This window comes from Daphnia pulicaria, chromosome 1 (assembly GCF_021234035.1).
Source record: "Daphnia pulicaria isolate SC F1-1A chromosome 1, SC_F0-13Bv2, whole genome shotgun sequence".
NCBI lineage: Eukaryota > Metazoa > Arthropoda > Branchiopoda > Diplostraca > Daphniidae > Daphnia > Daphnia pulicaria.
In genome coordinates, this window is record NC_060913.1 from 23,633,238 (window position 1) to 23,657,674 (window position 24,437).

Consider the following 24,437-nt stretch of genomic DNA (forward strand, 5'->3'; position numbering starts at 1 on the left):
TAATTCAATTTCTTCGCCTCATGACTCCTTTAACCAACTAAAGCGTCCAATGAAGAGCGCACACTCGCGATATGGCTTCTTTTACTGATGACTGTTAAATCTACTGAACATTTGCAGCGTAGGGTGCACGCTCATGATGTTCTTCCTCTGTTCGGAGCTACTGTTCCAGGTTCAGGTGTAATCTATATAGATTCCCCTCCGGTGTTTATGGAATTCTTCCCCATCCAGAGCAAGTCATTTCTCATTTCCCTAAAACAACAGTCATTGACGTTTGGCTACAGAAGACGTCTCTTCGGGGTTATAGCACCTTTTTCAACAACCACAGTCATCATTGATTTCCCGCTTTCTGTTGACTTCCTCCGGATACAGCATTGCGAATATCTTCACATTGTCATAATGTAGATTTCATTTTCACAAGAAACATGAATGCTTGGCTTTTTCAAAAAACCAAAATGTGCTTTTTTGATAGTCTTTCTAAAAATACATTGTCCTGTTTCCACCCAGGATCGAACTGAGGACCTTCAGCGTGTTAGGCCGACGTGATAACCACTACACTATGGAAACTACAATCCGCTATAGAATTATTCTGGAATGATTACAAAATTCTAACGATCGTCTCCCAACTTCTAACTTTCATCTGCAATTATTTGCAAATAAATGACGCCCAACGTGGGGCTCGAACCCCCGACCCTGAGATTAAGAATCTCATGATCTACCGACTGAGCTAGCCAGGCTTACCATTGCGCTCTATTCCAATGTAATGAACCAAGTCTTATTGACGACATTTTTTCCTTTCCAGGAACCGTGAGATAACTTTTACTATGATTGGTTGGTTGTCTGTGTGTAGTTTCCAGATGTCTACTTGTTCTAGTCTAGTTGTCATTAAGATAAGATACATTACAAGTTATTAATTCCATTTCATTTCCTTTTCTCCTACGATTATTTTTTCCTAACGTTATACTGATGCTTCCACTCAGGATCGAACTGAGGACTTTCAGCGTGTGAAGCCGACGTGATAACCTCTACACTATGGAAGCCCCACAATGTTTCTGCAACATTTTATTAGCGTTGGCCACACTAAAAAAATGTAATGTTTGGTTTGCCTGTTGAACTTGACGAGTGTGTCGTTAACCAATCACCATGCCTCTGTGGCGCAATTGGCTAGCGCGTTCGGCTGTTAACCGGAAGGCTGGTGGTTCGATCCCACCCAGGGGCGCATGGTGAATGAATACTATTGTTTTAATTCAATTTCTTCGCCTCATGACTCCTTTAACCAACTAAAGCGTCCAATGAAGAGCGCACACTCGCGATATGGCTTCTTTTACTGATGACTGTTAAATCTACTGAACATTTGCAGCGTAGGGTGCACGCTCATGATGTTCTTCCTCTGTTCGGAGCTACTGTTCCAGGTTCAGGTGTAATCTATATAGATTCCCCTCCGGTGTTTATGGAATTCTTCCCCATCCAGAGCAAGTCATTTCTCATTTCCCTAAAACAACAGTCATTGACGTTTGGCTACAGAAGACGTCTCTTCGGGGTTATAGCACCTTTTTCAACAACCACAGTCATCATTGATTTCCCGCTTTCTGTTGACTTCCTCCGGATACAGCATTGCGAATATCTTCACATTGTCATAATGTAGATTTCATTTTCACAAGAAACATGAATGCTTGGCTTTTTCAAAAAACCAAAATGTGCTTTTTTGATAGTCTTTCTAAAAATACATTGTCCTGTTTCCACCCAGGATCGAACTGAGGACCTTCAGCGTGTTAGGCCGACGTGATAACCACTACACTATGGAAACTACAATCCGCTATAGAATTATTCTGGAATGATTACAAAATTCTAACGATCGTCTCCCAACTTCTAACTTTCATCTGCAATTATTTGCAAATAAATGACGCCCAACGTGGGGCTCGAACCCCCGACCCTGAGATTAAGAATCTCATGCTCTACCGACTGAGCTAGCCAGGCTTACCATTGCGCTCTATTCCAATGTAATGAACCAAGTCTTATTGACGACATTTTTTCCTTTCCAGGAACCGTGAGATAACTTTTACTATGATTGGTTGGTTGTCTGTGTGTAGTTTCCAGATGTCTACTTGTTCTAGTCTAGTTGTCATTAAGATAAGATACATTACAAGTTATTAATTCCATTTCATTTCCTTTTCTCCTACGATTATTTTTTCCTAACGTTATACTGATGCTTCCACTCAGGATCGAACTGTGGACCTTCAGCGTGTGAAGCCGACGTGATAACCTCTACACTATGGAAGCCCCACAATGTTTCTGCAACATTTTATTAGCGTTGGCCACACTAAAAAAATGTAATGTTTGGTTTGCCTGTTGAACTTGACGAGTGTGTCGTTAACCAATCACCATGCCTCTGTGGCGAAATTGGCTAGCGCGTTCGGCTGTTAACCGGAAGGCTGGTGGTTCGATCCCACCCAGGGGCGCATGGTGAATGAATACTATTGTTTTAATTCAATTTCTTCGCCTCATGACTCCTTTAACCAACTAAAGCGTCCAATGAAGAGCGCACACTCGCGATATGGCTTCTTTTACTGATGACTGTTAAATCTACTGAACATTTGCAGCGTAGGGTGCACGCTCATGATGTTCTTCCTCTGTTCGGAGCTACTGTTCCAGGTTCAGGTGTAATCTATATAGATTCCCCTCCGGTGTTTATGGAATTCTTCCCCATCCAGAGCAAGTCATTTCTCATTTCCCTAAAACAACAGTCATTGACGTTTGGCTACAGAAGGCGTCTCTTCGGGGTTATAGCACCTTTTTCAACAACCACAGTCATCATTGATTTCCCGCTTTCTGTTGACTTCCTCCGGATACAGCATTGCGAATATCTTCACATTGTCATAATGTAGATTTCATTTTCACAAGAAACATGAATGCTTGGCTTTTTCAAAAAACCAAAATGTGCTTTTTTGATAGTCTTTCTAAAAATACATTGTCCTGTTTCCACCCAGGATCGAACTGTGGACCTTCAGCGTGTTAGGCCGACGTGATAACCACTACACTATGGAAACTACAATCCTCTATAGAATTATTCTGGAATGATGACGAAATTCTAACGATCGTCTCCCAACTTCTAACTTTCATCTGCAATTATTTCCAAATAAATGACGCCCAACGGGGGGCTCGAACCCCCGACCCTGAGATTAAGAGTCTCATGCTCTACCGACTGAGCTAGCCAGGCTTACCATTGCGCTCTATTCCAATGTAATGAACCAAGTCTTATTGACGACATTTTTTCCTTTCCAATCACCATGCCTCTGTGGCGCAATTGGCTAGCGCGTTCGGCTGTTAACCGGAAGGCTGGTGGTTCGATCCCACCCAGGGGCGCATGGTGAATGAATACTGTTGTTTTAATTCAATTTCTTCGCCTCATGACTCCTTTAACCAACTAAAGCGTCCAATGAAGAGCGCACACTCGCGATATGGCTTCTTTTACTGATGACTGTTAAATCTACTGAACATTTGCAGCGTAGGGTGCACGCTCATGATGTTCTTCCTCTGTTCGGAGCTACTGTTCCAGGTTCAGGTGTAATCTATATAGATTCTCCTCCGGTGTTTATGGAATTCTTTCCCATCCAGAGCAAGTCATTTCTCATTTCCCTAAAACAACAGTCATTGACGTTTGGCTACAGAAGACGTCTCTTCGGGGTTATAGCACCTTTTTCAACAACCACAGTCATCATTGATTTCCCGCTTTCTGTTGACTTCCTCCGTATACAGCATTGCGAATATCTTCACATTGTCATAATGTAGATTTCATTTTCACAAGAAACATGAATGCTTGGCTTTTTCAAAAAACCAAAATGTGCTTTTTTGATAGTCTTTCTAAAAATACATTGTCCTGTTTCCACCCAGGATCGAACTGTGGACCTTCAGCGTGTTAGGCCGACGTGATAACCACTACACTATGGAAACTACAATACGCTATAGAATTATTCTGGAATGATGACAAAATTCTAACGATCGTCTCCCAACTTCTAACTTTCATCTGCAATCTTCTTTTCTATTTCTTCTTCTACTGCTCTTCTTCTACTACTCTATAAACCGCGGGCGTGGGTAGGTGACCTACTCTCGCGGCCGCGGGGGTGCCCCTTCGGGGGCCCCACCCCCGCGGGCTCGAGTCGCGGTGAAGGAATTCGAGGGAATTTTTCGGGTCAAACACAAGGTATCGGAGATTCAATGACATTGGTTAAACTGGCAAATGATTTGTCCACGGGCAGGATATTAAATCTTTTAAACTGTTAAAAAACGGGCGGGAAATTTTAAATGTCCTACAGAACACGTTGGGTGAAACATAATATCTACAAATTTGTTTACGTTGGGCCATGAGTAATTGCAACTAATTCGCTAACGACGGGTGATGAATTATTCTACCAATTTATTGCAAACGCAACTGTTCACTATCGATGTTGCCTCATATATGTCGATGACTTCCTCCCAAGAAAATACTTCAATAATTCTCAATAGCTATGTGGTTAGAGAACAGGACTCAAGAAACGATGGGCTGTTCAAACCAGCAATGAGGAATGTTTAGACGAAAACAGGAAATTATGAGGTATTCAGATTGAAAGCCAAGTAAATTATTTCAAACTCTTTGTCAATTTATATTTTAACAATTTATGAGTATTGAACTTAAAGACATGAATATGCTATGCGAACACTCTAACCAATACACCACCAATCATATATTTGACTATTACCTCTCAAGTGGTTATTCGAATTTTATATGCGAAGCTGAGTTTTGTAAGTTTCATTAAAATACAGGAGCAAATACTTACTGGCCAAAGAATTACGTCGTGCGATTAATATTTATTGGTATTTAAGGAAAATCCGAATTTACTTAAGTGGCTGATGACTTTCCTTCCTGTTTAACTGATAATACAACTCAACAGCTCAGTAGTTAGAGCATTGGATCCAGGATACAACGGCCCGTTGTTCAAGCCCACATCGAGATAAGTACGAGATACATGTGAGTCTAAGGGGAAGGATTACATGAGGGAGGAATGTGCAGAGAAGAAATGGTGAGGGTGGGGATGGTGAGGGAGGGTATGGTGAGGGAGGGGATAGTGAGGGAGGGGCTGGTGAGGGAGGGGATGGTGAGGGAGGGGATGGTGAGGGAGAGGATGGTGAGGGAGGGAAGATAGAGAGGGGGAAGGATGAGAGAGGGGAGGAAGATGGGAAAAAGTGGGAAGAAATAAATTGGAAGGGAAGAAAGTGAAACGGGTAGATGAGGAAGGAGAGGAAGAAGGAGTTGAGGATCAGAATGGGGTATTTGACGTTCCAAACGTGTTCAAGATTCAAAAAACCGTGGAAAACTTCACCGAAACTCGAGCCCGTGGGAAATGTGTCAAATACAATACAACCAAACTCTGTAAAATAAAAGTCCCAAAATAAAACCAAAACTCAACCGACACTTGGTTTCAACGAAAAAAAAACAAGTCCACAAAAAAAACCCAAAAGACCGAATGGCTCACGGTGGAAGATGTACAAGTCCATAAATGGATGAAAAAAAAGTCCCGGACAGCAAGGAATTGGCCAGTGGGATTATACGAGTGGCGTTTTGGTCCATGTATACTGTGCGCTTAGGTGATTATGTCTAGCCGCCTGGTTCGCCGTCCTTGGACGGGCCTAGGTATACTAGTCTACTGCTCTATAAACCGCGGGCGTGGGTAGGTGACCTTGGCGTGTCTGTGGATCTGTCTGTTTGTTTGTTTGTTTGTTTGTTTGTCCCAACCGAGGTCCAGAGTCGTTTGTCTGTATCGGCGAGACGCAACCAGTGGCGAAAGTTTCGAATTGAGTAAGCGAGGCGATACACACGTCAGCATTCCTCACCGTTTGTCCGTTTGCGCGCGCCCTTCTCGCCACACACACACACACGGGCTCGAACCGTGTGCGTTTTTTTTTTTTTTTTTTTTTTTTATTGGGACAGGGGGGGGGAGAGGGGGGTAGAATTTGTTAGTAGTCGGGTAGGGTTTTTTTTTCCATCGGTGATATGTCGATGTCCTCTATTAGATTCGAGTGTACTACTTGGGGTTTGAACCATGGTCGGAGAGGTGCTTCCGCCGCACATCCGATAAGGATGGCATTGTCGCACACACTCTAACCACTACACTATCAGAACTGATATTCATATCGAGTTGGAATTTGGACTGATGGTTGTTTGTTGTTGCCCTTCCAGTGTTTCGTGCGCGGCGCGCGCCGTTTGTCTTGGACATGAATTTTTACATCCAATTTCCTCTGTTTCATTCCAACTCTCTCATGGTGTATTGGTTAGCGCGACCTGCCACCATGCGAGAGGTCCGAGGTTCGATCCCGGTACAAGGCATTGTTATGAATTGTTAATTTGTAAACTTCAATTTTCAATTTAGAAATTGGTGTCTATCGGGATTTGAACCTGAAAACTCATACATGGTAAGCGAACTCGCTAACCACTTGCCCACCAATTGATATTCAAGGTTGATTTCATTGAAGTGTGGTTTCAAACATCTCTGCATCTCGCGTTGCGAATGACACACAGGTGAGCGCGACGCGACGCACCATATCTCTACGACATATTTATAGATCCCGTTACTTACTTTGATATCCATATCCCTCTTGGTGTATTGGTTAGCGTGCTCGGCTAACATGCGAGAGGTCTGAGGTTCGATGCCGGATCAAGGCGCTGTTAATGTTTATAGATTTGCAACGTTTTATTTGCAGAAATTGGAGTGTTTATCGGGATTTGAACCCGAATACTCACGCATGGTAAGCGAACTTGCTAACCACTTGACCACCAATTGATGTTTTACCTTTTATCTTATTGACAAGTTGTTTCAAACATGTCTGCGTCTCGCGTCAAGTCACTGATGACGCACAGATGAGCGCGACGCGACGCTTCGAGTTTTGATCGCGGGTCAAGGAGCAGTTATAAATTTTTAATTTACAATGTACAATTTTTTCAATTTAGTAATTGGTGTCTATCGGGATTTGAACCTGAAAACTCACACATGGTAAGCGAACTTGCTAACCACTTGACCACCAATTGATATTATTCAATGAGCTCATTTAAGAGTAGTTTCAAACATTTTGGAGTCTCGCGTTACACACGTCGCGTAGATCTTGCCTCACACAGGTGAGCGCGACGTGACGCACCGTATCTGTAAGACATATTTTTACATCCAATTCCCTCTACAAAGTTTATCTCTCTAATGGTCTATTGGTTAGCGTGCTCGGCTAACATGTGAGAGGTCCGAGGTTCGATCCCGGGATGTGTTAAGGATAATTAATTTGCATTGATCAATGATCAATTTAGAAATTGGAGTGCCAATCGGGATTTGAACCCGAGTATTCACGGATGGTAAGCGAACTTGCTAACCACTTGACCACCAATTGATATTTTTTCTTCGATCTTATTGACAAGTTGTTTCAAACATACCTGCGTCTCGCGTCACGTTGCTCATGACGCACTGGTGAGCGCGACGTGACGCACCGTGTCTTTAAGATATATTTTTACATCCAATTCCCTATACTGATTCCATCTCTCTAATGGTCTACTGATAGCGTGCTCGACTACAAAGAGAGAGGACCGAAGTTCGTTCCTGGGTCATTTCGCTGTTATGAATTATTAATTTGCAATGTTCAAGTTTTTCAATTAAGAAATTAGTGGCTATCAGGATTTGAACCCGAGTACTCACGCATGGGAAGCTAACTTGCTAACCACTTGACCACCAATTAATATTTGGCTTTGATCTTATTGACAAGTTGTTTCAAAGATATCTGCGTCTCGCGTCACGTCGCTCATGACGCACAGGTGAGCGCGACGTGACGCACCGGATCTCTTAGACATATTGTTAGATCCCATTCCCTTTATTGTTATCATCGTTCAAATGGTCTATTGGATAGCATGCCCGGCTACGAAGCGAGAAGTTCGAGGTTCGATCCCTGGTCAAGTTGCTGTTGTTAATTTGTAATTTATTATTTTTTGCAATTTATTAATTTGCAATTTTCAATTTTCATTATAGAAATTAGTGTCTGTCGGGATTTGACCCCGAGTTCTCACACATGATAGGCGAACTTGATAACCACTTGGTCACAAACTGATATTCATCATTGAGCTCATTTAAGAGTAATTTCAAACATTTCGGTGTCTCGAATAGTCGAATTACACACGTCGCGTTACACTTGCCAAACACAGGTGAGCGCAACGCGACGCACCGTGTCTCTACGACATATTTTTACATCCAATTCTCTACGTTGAACTTCATATCCATAATGGTGTATTGGTTAGCGTCTACTGCTACCATACGAGAGGTCCGAGGTTCGATCCCGGTCAATGTCAACTTTATTTAATGTTAACACGAATTAATTTAGAAATTAGGATTACATCGATATTATATCGAGTCACGTTGCTAATCGAGCAGACGATGGTAATCATTGTTGTTTACAACAACTGACACGTCAAATTTTGTCTCGAGTAATAGATTTCTTCGATTTTGATTTCTCGATTGCGATTGATTTCATACTCCAAACTGTGTAAATTCGAGACAAATTGGGTAAGTCAAACTGGTGTATCAAATAGATACAGTGTAAATATACAATTCTTTCATCATTTGTCAAACGTAAATATTTGTGATTGACTTATGTTTTGACTTACATGTAACAAGACAAAAAGTTTGACGAATTGGTGACTTCATCGACTCTTTTCAAACTTTCAGCCAAATAAAGCAATAAACTTAATTGCCAGGTGACTTATATAGATTACATTTATCTCAATTGCAACAAATTCAACTGTTTCATGTTTTGCATTCTAGATTTCTCGGCCTGTTGTATATATAATCACAGTGACTGTGTTTCTACTTCAAGCCTGCGACTGGCATCTGGATTTTCATAGCCAGGTATAAGTATTGCTATTTTATTTCATTTCAATTACAAAAAAAAGATGATGAAAATATTTGTTTAATTCACCAGTTTGTAGTGTACTATCGAAAGGACTGCATTCCCTTCTTCGAGCCCATGACTGGCATCAGGATTATCATAGTCAGGTAAGATTTTTCAGTTCACTTTTATCCATTTGAACAAGCCCATGGTTTGAATCTTTGCTACGAACTCATAAGTCATTGTCTTCGACGATTTTTTTCTAATAATCATCCGCTCTCGGTGTAGTGGTTACCGTGTTGGATTTCAAACACTGGGGTTAATGGTTCGGTTCTCGATAACAGTACCTTAATTAACGATGGTGAAAATTGTTGTAGTTACCAAACACGACCCTTTGAATTGTTTTTGAACACTCGAGTTCTTATACGTGTATGTAATTTGCATTTTAATTTTCAGCCTGTAGTGTACAATCGAAGTGAGTGCCTGCCTTCCTCACTTGCGGCCCATGACTGGCATCAGGAATTTAATTGTCAGGTACAAACATGGCAGTTTATTTCATTCCAATTAAAAACAGTAGGATTAAATTATATTTTAACATTCATTAGCCTGCAGTGTATTATCGAAAGGACTGCATTCCCTTCTTCGAGCCCATGACTGGCATCAGGATTATCATAGTCAGGTAAGATTTTTCAGTTCACTTTTATCCATTCGATCAAGCCCATGGTATGAATCTTTGCCACGAACTCATAAGTGATTGTCTTCGACGATTTTCTTCCAATATTCATCCGCTCTTTGTATAGTGGTTAGCGTGTTGGATTTCAAACACTGGGGTTAATGGTTCGGTTCTCGATGACAGCACATAATTTAACGATGGTGAAAATTGTTGTATGTGCTACCAATCACGACCATTTGAATTGTTTTTGAACACTCGAGTTCTTATACGTGTATGGATTTTGCTTTTTAATTTTCAGCCTGTAGTGTACAATCGAGGTGAGTGCCTGCCTTCCTCACTTGCGGCCCATGACTGGCATCAGGAATTTAATTGTCAGGTACAAACATTGCAGTTTATTTCATTGCAATTAAAAACATTAGGACTAAAATATATTTTTGCATTCATTAGCCTGTAGTGTTATCGAAAGGACTGCATTTCCTTCTTCGAGCCCATGACTGGCATCAGGATTGTCATAGTCAGGTAAGATTTTTCAGTTCACTTTTATCCATTCGAACAAGCCCATGGCATGAATCTTTGCTACGAATTCATAAGTGATTGTCTTCGACGATTTTCTTCCAATTTACATCCGCTCTTGGTGTAGTGGTTAGCGTGTTGGATTTCAAACACTACGGTTAATGGTTCGGTTCTCGATGACAGCACATAAATTGGAGATGTTGAAAAATTGTTGCGCGTGTTAGCAATTACGACCATGTGAATTATGTTTTGTATTAATTTTGAACACTCGAATTCTTATACGTGTATGTATTTTGCAATTTGTTTTTCAGCCTGTAGTTTACAATCGAATTGAGTGCCTTCCTCACTTTCGACCTACGACTGGCATCAGGAATTCAATTGTCAGGTACACTTTTTGTCGATTCCATTTATTTTAATGAAAACAATTAGCTTTCACAAATATTTTCATTCACCAGCCTGTAGTGTTCCGTCGAAGTTACTCCGTTTCTCGCTTCCAGCCAACGACCGGCATCAGGACTTTAATTGTCAGGTAAATTGTTTTGATTGTACCTTTTTTCCATTAGAACATGTTTATAGCACGTTTTATTACCTGCTATAAAATTGGTAGTTGATAACTTTAAAACTTTTTTGCCAAAAATTATTCTGAGTTGGTGTAATGGTTAACGTTCTAGCACGGTAATCTCGATCAACAGAGGCTCTGTGTTCAACTCTCGGGCGGTGTGTTTTAATTTAGAAGGAATGTTGGTCGATAATTGAAATTTATGTTAGTGGTTTGCTATGTTTTTGACTGTGTCCAATGCTCAACAAAAGAGACAGAGTTCAATTCAGTAGCTCTAGGCTACTATTTTTTTGTCGTCGAATCGCCGACCAATTTGTACCCAAACATGGTGTAGTGGTTATCACCTTCGGTTTCTAATCGAGTGGTGAAATGTTCGAATCTACTTCCATTCAAATTCGTTTTGGGTATTTGTGAAGAATTTCGTTATTCTGTTGAACTTTGATTAAGTTGGCAATTATTTAGCATGTACTTCCTTCGAAAAAAAAAAGAAACCAAAAATCGCCAGGTAACGGTGATTTTGTCGTCGATTTACTACATTTTTGTATCGGAACGTGGCGTTGTGGTTAGTGTGTTCGATTTCAAACGCACAGGTTGATGGTTCAAGTCTGGTTTCATAAAATAAACTTTACCAATAAAAAATGTGCGCGTCAGTTACTGAACTTGGATGAGATGTTTGCATTTTTTACTGATACAAGCTTTTATTTTGCATTAAATAGCCTGTAATGCATCGAATTTGTGACCAGATCTTCAAGTCGCCATTCACTTCCGCTCCGAGATGTCTTCCAGCTTACTTCTAACTTCCTACGGCATCAGGACACTCATTGCTCAAGTAAAGTACTTTCCGAATTCCAACAATTTAAAGTCCGTAGCATGTTTTTATTAGCCTGCTAAAGACTTATTAGTTGTGGTGTCCGACGGTTTTCAGCCAATTTGTGCTGGTCTTGGTATAGAGGTTAGCATTTTGGCTTTTAACAGTCACAATTGCGATAAAAATCCCGATCAAGTCAGCATCAAGTTGAGCGCAAATGAAAATAATTGCATAATTGTTGACATTTTTGGGGGTCAGTCATTGTAAAACGAACAGTCGACAACCGGAGAGGAGCTAACCTGCGATGCGTATTTGTTTATCAGATGTGAACCTTAACCGGGCTGTACCACTGGGATATTGAGCACCGGTTGTGTCGACGGCTTACGTTCGAATTTGTGTTTAATTTTAAGCTTTTTGAAATTTTTGCGGTGTAAAGCCCTCCAAAAGCCCTCCAAAAAAGCCCTCCACTGATAGAAGCGAATTTTTTTTGATAAATTAGGGGTTATTTTGCTGATTTGAAAATGCCACCGCGTCGCGAATTAACTCGAGAGGAAAAAGATGAGAAGAATAGGAAGGCTAGGGAAAAAAGAAGTAACGAAGACCCGGAGGCTAAGGAAGTGCGATTGGCGGCTAATAGGGAAAAGGCCGAGATCGCTCGTGAAGAGAAGCGACGTCGGCTCAATCCCGAAGAAGTTCAGGTTGCCAAAAATTTGAATGCGAAAAAGGCTAGGGAAGGGCGTCAGGCAGAGGCACCTGACGAGAGAGCGTTGAGGCAGAGGTTAGATGCTGAGCGGAAGAGAGTCGCCCGTGCTAACGAGACTCAGGTTGAACATGAAGCTAGACTGCATGATCAGCGAATCCGTCAGCAACTCCTTCGACAGGAACAAGCGGAAGAAGAAAATCGTGCTCGACTGTTAGCCGAGGCGGAGCGGCAAGCAGTTTTTCGTCAAGAAGAAGAAAATCGTGCGCGACTGTTAGCCGAGGTGGAGCGGCAAGCAGTTCTTCGTCAAGAAGAAGAAAATCGTGCGCGACTGTTAGCCGAGGCGGAGCGGCAAGCAGATCTTCGTCAAGATGAACAAATTCGAGCTCGATTGCAAGCCGAGGCAGAGCGGCAAGCTGCTCTTCGTCAACAAGAAGCAGCAATTATTCTACGAGCGATGAATCAGAGACCTGCATGTGATCGCCCAAGAGTTGTTCTTGCTAATGATGCTGTGGCAGAGCGTCCGGCAAGACAACAACATCAGGCAAGAAAGAGAGCTGCTGACGACAGCGAAACTCCCGAAGAACAACGAGCTAGGTTGCAAGCCCAGGCGTTACGGAAGAAATATCTGCGGAGAGATGAATCGGAAGCAGAGAGATCAGCAAGACTTCAAGATCAGGCAGTGAGGCAAAAATCTCTGCGGAACGAGGAGTCTGAAGCAGAGAAAAGTTCTAGACTTTGTGAACAGGCTTTGCGGCAAAATTCTCTGCGGAAAGAGGAATCGGAGGCAGAGAGATCAGCTAGACTTCAAGATCAGGCACAGAGGCAAAAATCTCTGCGGAACGAGGAATCTGAAGCAGAGAATTCTTCAAGACTTCGTGAGCAGACCTTGCGTCAAAATTCTTTGCGGAAAGAGGAATCTGAAGCAGAGAATTCTTCAAGACTTCGTGAGCAGACCTTGCGTCAAAATTCTTTGCGGAAAGAGGAATCTGAAGCAGAGAAGTGGGCTAGACAACGAGCGCAGGCACTACGCCAAAAAAATTTACGAACCAAAGAAACTGAATTAGGTGCAGCTAATAGACAGTTGGCAGACAAAGTTCGACATGAAGCTACCCGTTCTAAAGAAACTCCCGAGGAAAGATTGGATCGCGCTATCGCTGATAACTTTCTTCATCAGATTCATCGTCTCGAAGAAACTGAGCAGGAAGCCGCAGCAGGTCGCGAAGCAAATATGGAATGGATGGCTGGTTACCGAGCAACTGAGAATGAGGAAGAAACAGCTGATAGGCGTGAAGAGGATAGGTTGCGAACAGAGCTACAGCGAGAACATCAATTTGAACGAGAGCGAGAAGAGGAAGAACTGCGAGCAAGAAATGCGCTTCAACACGCCGAAATTGTTCCCGTTGAAACCGCAGACCACGAAGCTTTTCTTCGTGAGATGCACCTTGATCGCAACCGTGCTGGAAATCGGCGAACGCATCGGATAGCTTGCAAAGACATTGTTGTAGAGGATCGGGTTCATTTGCTTGACATTGGAGATTTGACCAAGATTTGTGCTGAGTGTGACGCCAAACACTTTGAAAAAGAGATGCCAAAAGATCAAAAGTTCCAGCGATGCTGCGGAAAGGGAAAAGTAATTATTCCACCACCAAAGCCATGTCCGCAACCCTTGGCCAGTCTCTTGCAAAATCAGCATCCAAAGTCCAAGCAATTCATGAAGCAAATTCGAAACTACAACAGTGCTCACGCTTTTGCTTCGCTTGGAGCAAACCAATCTCCACCACCAAACCGAGGCCCCTACTGCTATCGAATTCATGGCCAGATTTACCATCAAATCACTCCGCTTGGTCCAACACCAAATCCCAGATATGCAGATCTGTATTTTTTGGACTCGGCGCAGGCCACTGATTATAGGGCAAATATCCAGGCAATGTCGGGTTGTTGTAGAATATTGATGGAAGAATTGGACGCTATGCTTCGAGAGAAGAATCCGTACGCCTTGGTTTACAAGATGATGCGCCAAGTTCTTGAAGAAGAATACGTTCAACGCCAGGCCGCAAATCTTCCTCACTACACTGTCGGCATGATAATCACTTGTGATAGAAGAAATGTCGACCAGCGGCGCTACAACTGCCCGACGGCCCACGAGATAGCAGTAGTATTCAAAAGCTCTGATGGAGCTCCGCCATCCAACAGAGATATTCGTGGCCATCTCTATATTCCCGTCAGAGGCCGACGTTTCATCCAGATTAACACACAGAAGCCCATGTGTGATCCGATGTGTTATCCTCTGCTATTCCCCAACGGTGAAGATGGTTGGCATGCTCACATGAATTATAACACCACCAGTCGGAGGGAAAGAGATGAAGCAGCAGCAATGGCAATGATTGTTGATGAGGATGAAGAGGAGCAGATTGATCCCCTGTGGCCCAACCCCAGAGTGTTAATTCGTGGAGAAGTCGCCGCAGCAGATGGCAATGCTGAGATTGAAAATGAGCGAAATGTAGAACCGGAACCAGCCGAAGCAGACGAGAACGATGATCAACAACCAAACAGGAACAGAGGCCCACGCTCAAGAGTGACGCAAGCCGAGTTCTACAGTTCAATCATGTCAATCCGCGGTGATTTCAATATCGTTTTGTCCGGGGGTGCCCTCACTCAGCAATATTTTGTCGATTCTTACGTCAAGACCGAGGGGAATCGCATAGATTGGCTCAGAAAACACCAGACAGAGCTGCATGTTGAGCGCTACTGCGGTCTGATGGATTACATCAACAATCGAGCGGAAAGAGAAAATGTGGAAGTTGGCACTATCTACATTCTCCCTTCGTCCTTCATTGGCAGTCCTCGAGCCATGAAGCAAAATTATCAAGACGCGATGGCAATTGTTGCCAAATTTGGAAAACCAACTTTTTTTTTGACGTTTACTTGCAATCCCAAGTGGAGAGAAATTACGGCAAATATTGCGAACTATCAGACAGCTTCTGATCGTCCCGATATGGTCGCACGAGTCTTCCACTTGAAGAAAAAAGAGTTGGTCGACGACATCGAGAAAAAGCAAGTTTTGGGTTTCGCCACAGCTCATATCGAAGTCATCGAATTTCAAAAACGCGGTCTTCCTCATTGCCACATGCTGATCTGGATCGATAAGAGAGATGCCCCTTTATCACCAGAAGATATGGACAAGACCATTTGTGCGGAAATTCCCGACAAGTCCCTCCATCCAAGACTCTACGCCGCTGTTATGGCTCACATGATCCACGGCCCGTGTGGAGCCATCAACAAAAAGTCTCCTTGCATGGATGTTGAAGGGTGCACCAAAAAGTTTCCGAAAGATTTCATCGCAGGAACCATCATCAACGACAACGGCTATCCGACTTATAGAAGAAGAGACACTGGAGTTAAACATCCGTTGAAAAGAGGGAATGTCGTCTATGAAGTAGACAACAGATGGGTTGTGCCTTATAACCCTTGGTTGCTGCTGAAATATGACTGTCATATAAACCTCGAATCCTGCGCTTCACTCACCAGTGTCAAATACATCTTTAAGTACGTGTACAAAGGCCATGACAGCGGAAACATTGAGACAAAAAAGGGAACGCATCAGCAAGTTGAAGGTGAAGATGAGCCGACATTCGTGTGGGACGAAATCACTACTTTTTTGGACACGCGTTACGTCAGCGCACCAGAAGCCGCCTGGAGAATCAATAAGTTTCCCCTCAGCAATCGTTCCCATGTCATCTTCCGACTTGCCGTACATCTTCCATTGGAACAGTCCGTCTTTTTCCACCCGGGCAACGAGGAACAAGCAGTCACCAACGCCGCTTTGAAAGAAACGACTTTAACTGCTTTTTTCATCTTGAACCGAGATAATGAAGAAGCGAGGCAGTATTTTTACCGAGAGATTGTCAACCATTTTGCTTTCGTCAAGGTTGGTGGCCGTAATTTCTGGAAGCGACGAGTTCAAAATCTCAAAATCATTGGCCGATTGTACACGGTGAGCGTCCGTCAAATTGAGCGATTCTGCCTGCGCTTGCTCCTCATTAACGTCAAAGGACCTACCAGTTTTGAAAATCTTCGAACAGTCAACGGTGTAATTTTACCGACGTTTAAAGCAGCCGCCGCTGCCTTAAATTTGTTGGAAGATGACAGCGTTTGGGAGAGGACGCTGGACGATGCGGCCGCCTTTGAAATGCCAGAACGATTGCGACAGCTTTTTGTTGACATTTGTCTGTTTTGCAATCCTACGGATGCTCTTTATCTCTTTGAGCGATCTTTACCTCAGCTAATGGAAGATTTTATTCGTAATGGTCACGACGCCGAAATAGCAAAAAACTTGACTTTGAAATTTATTCAAGACAAGCTACTTCTCAATAATCAAACGATGGAAAATCTCTCATTGCCTGTTCCTGATTTTCAGCTTATTCATCGTCTTATCGCGGCTCAACTCGAAGAAAATGCTGAAATTACTATGAGAGAGAAGAGAAGATTGGGTGAATTGATGGTTAGTCAGTTGAACGAAGGTCAACGGGCTGCCTTCGATCAAGTCATGGCTGCCGTCAACGATACTGAAAATGCAATTCCGCATCAGTATTTCTTGGATGGCCCTGGAGGAACGGGGAAGACGTTCCTGTACAACACTCTCATCACCGTACTGCAGGGACAAGGGAAAACAGTGATCGCCGTTGCGTCTACCGGCATCGCTTCTACGTTGTTGATTGACGGCACAACGTATCATTCCCAATTCAAGATTTACCCTCCAATTACTGAAGCGACCAGATCAAAAATCGAAGATGGTAGCTTCCTCGCCCATTTGATCAGAAGTGCAGTTCTCATCATTTCTGACGAAGCCACCATGAAGACAAATCACGCCCTTAGTGCTTTCAATTTCCTGTTCCAAAAGTTGCACAAGAACAATCTTCCTCACGGTGGTAAAGTGCTCCTTCTTGGTGGCGATTTTCGTCAGTGTTTACCGGTCGTCCGACACGGAAACAGGGTGACAGTGCTGGAAGTCACTATCCGAAACAATGACACTTGGCCTCAGTTTCGACAACTTCGTCTGACTCAAAATATGCGTACCGTGGCCGGCAGTCAAGACTACGCCGATTGGCTCATTCAGCTTGGAAACGGAACTCTACCGACGCATCCAAAATTGAACATCCCCGATATGATTGAAATTCCTAAAGAATTTTTCAATTATAACCGGAGTTTAGTCGAGCACGTCTTTGGTGATCCTGCTCAACTGTTAGATCCCGTCGTATCTCAAAAAATATGCAGTCGCGCTATTCTTTGTCCGAAAAACGGCGATTGCTTACGAATCAACAATCAGATCATCAAAGACATGCCCGGTACGCTTCATGAGTACAGAAGCATCGATACCATCGACTCTGACGACCCTGAAGAAATTTCAAATTACCCAACCGAAGTTCTCAACTCCTTTGACGTCTCCGGAATTCCCACCCATTTGCTGAAAATGAAAGTGGGAGCCGTCATCATTCTTCTGAAGAATATCGATTCGCGTCAGGGACTTTGCAATGGGACCCGGCTCATCATCAGGGCGCTTAGAGAAAATCTGATCGTTGCAGAAATTGCTGCTGGAAAAAACAAGGGGCACATCGTCTACATCCCGCGGATGATGATGTCCCCAACTGATTCGGATCTTCCAGTCATCCTCAAGAGGCTCCAGTTTCCCGTTTTGTTGGCGTTTGCGATGACCATCACAAAGTCACAGGGCCAAACGTTTGATCGGGTCGGAATATTACTTCCAGAACCCGTCTTCAGTCATGGCCAGCTGTATGTGGCCTTCTCCAGAGCTACATCGAAAGACGGTTTATTTTGATTTCTTATACATTTTTAAAATTAATAGTTTCATGAAATATTCAATAATTCTAATATTTTTTGTGTTCCCTCCCAAAAAGGAGTCCGAGTCGAGATTGCTGAGTCTGGGAAGCAAGGCAAGCTTCTCAAAAATCATCCGACAGCCACCGAAGAAGAAAAGAAAAAGGTGTTTACTTTAAATGTTGTCTTTAAAGAAGTTTTATTGTAACCATTTTAGACAACTGCAATTTAAACATATAGTCAAACATTCTCAAATCTAATTAAGAAATATTGATTTTTTGGTGAATACATTAATACATTCCCTTCCATTCCTTTCCTTCCCAAGAGGAACTAAATTCCGCCTCGGCCTATGGGCCAAAAAAAGGAGCACGGGCATGGCCATGGGGGCAGTTCCCATGTGCGCTCAACCGTGAATTAACAAACCTTATAAATAATAAACAATGGTCTTTCTCAAGATTTTATAAAACTTTTATTTTCATAACTATTTCTACAAGAATTTTTTATTCGTACGAGCAATAATGAACACTCAAAACAAAATTTTTCAAGACTTGAAGCCTAAGACAGAAATAAGCAATAACTGTTGCATGGCCAAAATTCATCAATTTTATTTCAGATTTAAATTTGATCATTTTAATTTATTTTTTTCCATTTTATCCTAAACAAATTTCATCCACTTGAATTAGCTATGTCACTGATTGAACAACATGACGTTTTTTTTCTGGAAAGATTGACTTTTACTTAACATACCTAAAGTCGTTGACGGATGAATAGGAATCCTTATACTACTAAAAAGTCATGGACGGATGAATAGAATGTCAATACTACTCACACTCTCCTTTAACACAGAAAAGGACTCAAATTTTTCAGCAAACACAACGTAGTCACATGGTGTAGTGGATAAAGTGCCGGACTATAAAGAAAGCGGTCTACGGTTCAAGTCCAGACCAGTGGTTTTCATTTTATCACTTAGGATAGAGCAGTAGAAATTAGTCATATAATGTTAATTACTACTTTATTATTTGTGCGTTTACATGAATGATTTACTATTTACGTAATTTCTTAATCTGAAGCTTATCAAAAATCGAAAATAACACAAAAACCAATAATATTTTCAATATTTCAAATTTATGCAATGTTCCGTGGTGTATGATGAAGCAGATGCTAATGAAGCAAATAGTCTTATTATTGAAAACTTCAAAATCCGATGTAAATAAAATTTCTTTGCTCACGCTGGGTGATAACTATGATAATGTGTAAGTATGCGCTATCCAACTGGTCACATCGGATATTATTTGTAAACACCGTTGTTGATGTAGTGGTTATAGCATTGCATTAGTAGGTCAAAAGTGTTTGGTTCAAACCCCAGCTCAGGCAAGCAAATAGTACCCGAAACGATGAATTCTTAAAATGAAGTAAATAAATTATTTTTGTTCTTGCTGGGCGATGACACTGAAAATGAAGAAGTATGCACTATCCAGCGGATATCGTCAAGAATTGGAAGAACACACCGCCGATGGGGTAGTGGTTATATCAATGGATTAGTAATTCAAAGGATGTTGGTTCAAATCCACTCTCAGTATAACTATAAAATAGCACTAAAAAAACAGCATGCAAATGAATGGCAAGCTGGAAAAGAATAAATCTTTACATGAATGATTTACTATTAACGTAATTTCTAGATCTAAAGCTTTATAATATAAAATACGTAAACCAATAAAATTTTCCATATTTCAAATTTATGCATCGTTCCCTGGTGAATGATGAAGCAGATGCTTATGAAGCAAATAGTCTTATTATAGATAAATTCAAACTCCGATGTAAAAAAAATGTCTTTGCTCACGCTGTGTGATATCTATGACAATGTGTAAGTAGGCGTTATGCACCTTTAACGTCAGATATTTATTGTAAATACCGTTGCTGTAATGGTTATAGCGTTGAATTGGTAATTCAAAGGTGGGTGGTTCAAACCCCCACTCGGGCAAGCAAATAGTTCCCAAAACAATGAATTCTTAAACTGCAGCAAATAAATTGTTTTTGTTCTTGCTGGGCGATGACACTGACAATGAAGAAGTATGCACTATCCAGCTGGTATCGTCAAGATTTGCAAAATACCACAGCAGATGGTGTAGTGGTTATAGTATTGGTTTGTTAATTCAAGGAATGTTGGTTCAAACCCACTCACAGCACAACTATAAAAATGCACTCATATTGCATACAAATGAATCGTAATTTGGAAAAGAACAAAGTTTTACATGAATGACTTACTATTAACGTAATTTCTAAATCTAAAGCTTTATCGAAAAAAATACAAAACCAATAAAATCTTCAATATTTCAAAATTATGTATCGTTCCGTGGTGTAGCGGTTAAAGTAATGAAATGCGATTCCTAAGATCAATGGTTCAAATCTAAATTTCGAAAATAATGAATTCATATTAAATTTTCAATATTTATGTAATAAGGATAATGATAAAAATTATAGTGGTTGAAAAAACTCTTACTCATACAATGTCCAATTCAAAGTACAATGTTCTACTTTTCTTCTTTTGAGTTCCATCAAAAATAAAAAAAAAACGAATATAGCATTAAACATTTGATATTAAAATAAGTCTCCATAGTGTAGTGGTTAAAGAGATGGAATATAAATCCTTAAGGTCAAAAAGTCAATGGTTCAAATCAAGAATCAAAGAGAAGTAGTGCTTATATGGATTTTAAAATATTAAGAACATCAATTATGAAGTTGGAAAAATAAAAAAAGCAAACTAAATGAATATTCTAATACTCTGTTTATTACTGATCAATAACCAACAAATCAACAAAATTAACAAATAAAAAACAAAGAAAAAAAATTAAACAAATCGAAAAAAAAAACATCTAAATCACATCTCCAAACATTCTCTGTGCCTCAGCTTCATCCTTGCACATTTTGGAGCGGAATGAGGCCAGCTCCTTTTTGGCCCATGCCTCATTCCGCTTAGATCTTTCCAAAGCAGCTTCAGCACTAAAATGAAAAAAAAAATTACATAAAAAAACAAACATGAAATAACTTGGATAAACTTACTTCTGTCGGTTTTTCTTAAATTTTTCGTGCCGAGTTTTCAGCTGCACTCCACGTAATAGATTGGATCTTCTCCTATCTTCAATCCTCTGAAATTCTGAAATCGTCCAAGATTGAAGAAAGGAGACAGGTGGGGAAGACGGCGGGGTATTGAAATCCATATCCATGGATGCTAAAACCCCGTCAACTTCGTCATCACCCAGTGGATTTTCTTCAGGGACAACCACTTGAGGAGACAAAGAGACGGGGGGAGAAACAACAGGCAAATCTATCAAACAAAAAAAAACAATGAATAGAACAGAAATATTGGATAACATTAAGGAGACTTACCAGAATTGGGTATTCCATCACGGACAACCACTTGAGGAGACAAAGAAACGGGGGGAGAAGCAACAAGCAAATCTATGATACAAAAAAAACAATGAATATAACAGAAATATTGGATAACATTAAAGAGACTTACCAGAGTTGGGCATGTTGTCAAGGGGAAGTTCAGAGAGAATGTGAAAAACAATTATTCGTTGACTTACCAGCAAGATAATAAGCCGCCAAACGAAATAAAAGCACAAAACATAAGCTTCCCTCCAAAAAACCACGCCCACTGGTTGCAATTTTTATCGTTGATATAATGATTTTGAACACGTGAAAAAAATTAAGCATTGCCTCTCCCCAAACCAGGTGTTGAGGGTTGGATTTTTTTTATTGATATTCAATGTCCTCCAATATTTATGTATGTGTAGTACTTGGGGTTTGAACCATAATCGGTGAGGTGTTACCGCCACATACATGTAAGGGCATGGCATTGTAACACAAACTCTAACCACTACACTATCAGAACTAATATCATTATCGAGTTCCAATTTCGACAAATGGTTGTCGCGCTTCACGTTTTTTTTTATTAACGTGTAACTACGACATATTTATAAATCCCATTACTTCTATTAAATTCCATCTCTTTCATGGTGTATTGGGTAACGTTCTCTGCTATCATACAAGATGTCCGAGTTTCGATACTTGGTTAAGGCGCTTTAATTCAATATTAATTCAAACATTTATTTTCAATTTTGAAATTGGTGTTTTTAGGGAATTGAACCCGAACATAACGCATAGAAAGCGAACTCGCTAACCAATCGATCACCAATTGATATTCAATTCTGATCTCATTGACAAGTGGTTTCAAACATCTCTGCATCTCGCGTTGCAACTGGCACACAGGTGAGCGCGACGAACCGTGTCTCTACGACATATTTATACATTCCATAACATATAGTGTATTCCATCTCTCTCATTGTGTATTGGTTAGCGTGCTTGATTGTCATGCGAGAAATCCGAGGTTCAAACTCCGGGTAAAGTCACAGTTGCTAATTATTAATTCGGTCATCAATATATTTTAGAAACTATTGTTTATCGGGAGTTGAACCCGGGTACTCACTCATAGTAAGAGAATTCGCTAACCACTTGACCACCTATTGATACCAATACCGATTGATCCTACAGAATCCATTTGGCCATGATTGGATGTATGAGAAATCTAATGACATTGGTTTAACTGGCAAATGATTTGTCCACGGGCAGGAAATTAAATCTTTTAAACTGTTAAAAAACGGGCAGGAAATTTTAAGTGTCCTACAAAACACGTTGGGTGAAACATAGCAACTAATTCGCTAAATTCGGGTGATGAATTATTCTACCAATTTATTGAAAATGCAACTGTTCACTATCGATGTTGCCTCATATATGTAGATGACTTCCTCCCAAGAAAGTACACCACTTCCTCTCAATAGCTATGTGGTTAGAGAACAGGACTCAAGATACGATGGGCTGTTGTTCAAACCGGCAATGAGGAAGGTATAGACGAAAAAAGGAAATTATGAGGAATTCAGATTGAAAGCCAAGTAAATTATTTCAAACATTTTGTCAATATTTATTTTAACAATTTATGAGTATTGAACCTAAAGACATATATATGCTATGCGAACACTCTAACCCATACACCACCAATCATATATTTGACTATTACTTCTGAAGTGGTTATTCGAATTTTATACGCAAAGCAGAGTTTTGTAACATTAAAAGATAGGAGCAAATACATTACGGGCCAAAGAATTACGTCGTGCGATTAATATTTATTGGTATTTAGAGCAAATCCGAATTGACTTAAGTGACTGATGACTTTTCTCCCTGTTTAACTGATAATACAACTCAACAGCTCAGTGGTTAGAGCATTGGAACCAGGATACAACGGCCCGTTGTTCAAGCCCTCATCGAGATAAGTACGAGATACATGTGAGTCTAAGGGGAAGGGTAGCAATAGGGAAGAGTGTGCAGAGAAGGGAAGACGAGGGTGGGGATGGTGAGGGAGGGGATGGTGAGGGAGGGGATGGTGAGGGAGGGGATGGTGAGGGAGGGGATGGTGAGGGAGGGGATGGTGAGGGAGGGGATGGTGAGGGAGAGGATGGTAAGGGAGGGGAGATAGAGAGGGGGAAGGATGAGAGAGGGGAGGAAGAGAGGAAAAAGTGGGAAGAAATAAAGTGGAAGGGGAGAAAGTGAGACGGGAAGATGTGGAAGGAGAGGAAGAAGGAGGGGAGCATCAAGGTGGGACGTTGACGTGCCAAATGTGTTCAAGATACAAAAAACCGTGGAAAACTTCACCGAAACTCGAGAACGTGGAAAATGTGTCAAATACAATACAACCAAACTCTGAAAAATAAAAGTCCCAAAATAAAACCAAAACTCAACCGATACTTGGTTTCAACGAAAAAAAAACAAGTCCACAAAAAAACCCCAAAAGACCGACTGGCTCACGGTGGAAGATGTACAAGTCCATAAATGGATGAAAAAAAAAGTCCCGGACAGTAAGGAATCGGGCAGTGGGATTATACGAGTGGCGTTTTGCTCCATGTTTGCTGTGCAGTGCGCTTGGGTGATTGCGTCTAGCCGCCTGGTTCGCCGTCCTTGGACGGGCCTAGGTATACTAGTCTTCTACTGCTCTATAAACCGCGGGCGTGGGTAGGTGACCTTGGCGTGTCTGTGGATCTGTCTGTTTGTTTGTTTGTTTGTTTGTTTGTCCCAACCGAGGTCCAGAGTCGTTTGTCTGTATCGGCGAGACGCAACCAGTGGCGAAAGTTTCGAATTGAGTAAGCGAGGCGATACACACGTCAGCATTCCTCACCGTTTGTCCGTTTGCGCGCGCCCTTCTCGCCACACACACACACACGGGCTCGAACCGTGTGCGTTTTTTTTTTTTTTTTTTTTTTTTTATTGGGACAGGGGGGGGGAGAGGGGGGTAGAATTTGTTAGTAGTCGGGTAGGGTTTTTTTTTCCATCGGTGATATGTCGATGTCCTCTATTAGATTCGAGTGTACTACTTGGGGTTTGAACCATGGTCGGAGAGGTGCTTCCG

At 41.4% G+C, this 24,437-nt stretch overlaps 2 protein-coding genes, 1 long non-coding RNA gene and 10 other non-coding genes across 13 annotated transcripts; 5 read left to right on the forward strand and 8 right to left on the reverse strand.

Moving 5' to 3' along the window:
* Nucleotides 1-491: 491 nt before the first annotated feature.
* Nucleotides 492-564, reverse strand: Trnav-aac. The gene has a single exon. It is a non-coding gene; the product is annotated as a tRNA-Val (tRNA).
* A 400-nt stretch (nt 565-964) lies between these two features.
* Nucleotides 965-1,037, reverse strand: Trnav-cac. The gene has a single exon. It is a non-coding gene; the product is annotated as a tRNA-Val (tRNA).
* Nucleotides 1,038-1,142: 105 nt separating this feature from the next.
* Trnan-guu lies at nt 1,143-1,216 on the forward strand. The gene has a single exon. It is a non-coding gene; the product is annotated as a tRNA-Asn (tRNA).
* Nucleotides 1,217-1,731: 515 nt separating this feature from the next.
* Trnav-aac lies at nt 1,732-1,804 on the reverse strand. The gene has a single exon. It is a non-coding gene; the product is annotated as a tRNA-Val (tRNA).
* Nucleotides 1,805-2,204: 400 nt separating this feature from the next.
* Trnav-cac lies at nt 2,205-2,277 on the reverse strand. The gene has a single exon. It is a non-coding gene; the product is annotated as a tRNA-Val (tRNA).
* A 105-nt stretch (nt 2,278-2,382) lies between these two features.
* Nucleotides 2,383-2,456, forward strand: Trnan-guu. The gene has a single exon. It is a non-coding gene; the product is annotated as a tRNA-Asn (tRNA).
* Nucleotides 2,457-2,971: 515 nt separating this feature from the next.
* Trnav-aac lies at nt 2,972-3,044 on the reverse strand. Its single transcript has one exon. It is a non-coding gene; the product is annotated as a tRNA-Val (tRNA).
* Nucleotides 3,045-3,141: 97 nt separating this feature from the next.
* Trnak-cuu lies at nt 3,142-3,214 on the reverse strand. The gene has a single exon. It is a non-coding gene; the product is annotated as a tRNA-Lys (tRNA).
* A 72-nt stretch (nt 3,215-3,286) lies between these two features.
* Trnan-guu lies at nt 3,287-3,360 on the forward strand. The gene has a single exon. It is a non-coding gene; the product is annotated as a tRNA-Asn (tRNA).
* Nucleotides 3,361-3,875: 515 nt separating this feature from the next.
* Nucleotides 3,876-3,948, reverse strand: Trnav-aac. The gene has a single exon. It is a non-coding gene; the product is annotated as a tRNA-Val (tRNA).
* A 5,548-nt stretch (nt 3,949-9,496) lies between these two features.
* LOC124327091 lies at nt 9,497-10,058 on the forward strand. The gene is made up of 3 exons (XR_006915949.1): nt 9,497-9,565; nt 9,858-9,935; nt 10,007-10,058. It is a non-coding gene; the product is annotated as an uncharacterized LOC124327091 (long non-coding RNA).
* Nucleotides 10,059-11,960: 1,902 nt separating this feature from the next.
* LOC124313946 lies at nt 11,961-18,185 on the forward strand. Its single transcript, XM_046778859.1, has 2 exons — nt 11,961-17,967; nt 18,058-18,185. Exons 1-2 carry the CDS (start codon nt 11,961-11,963, stop codon nt 18,183-18,185), a joined length of 6,135 nt encoding a protein of 2,044 aa, XP_046634815.1.
* Nucleotides 18,186-20,850: 2,665 nt separating this feature from the next.
* LOC124314006 lies at nt 20,851-21,519 on the reverse strand. Its single transcript, XM_046778990.1, has 4 exons — nt 21,498-21,519; nt 21,365-21,436; nt 21,038-21,302; nt 20,851-20,977 (listed from the first exon to the last, which is right to left on the reverse strand). Exons 1-4 carry the CDS (start codon nt 21,508-21,510, stop codon nt 20,851-20,853), a joined length of 477 nt encoding a protein of 158 aa, XP_046634946.1. The 5' UTR covers nt 21,511-21,519.
* Nucleotides 21,520-24,437: the final 2,918 nt, after the last annotated feature.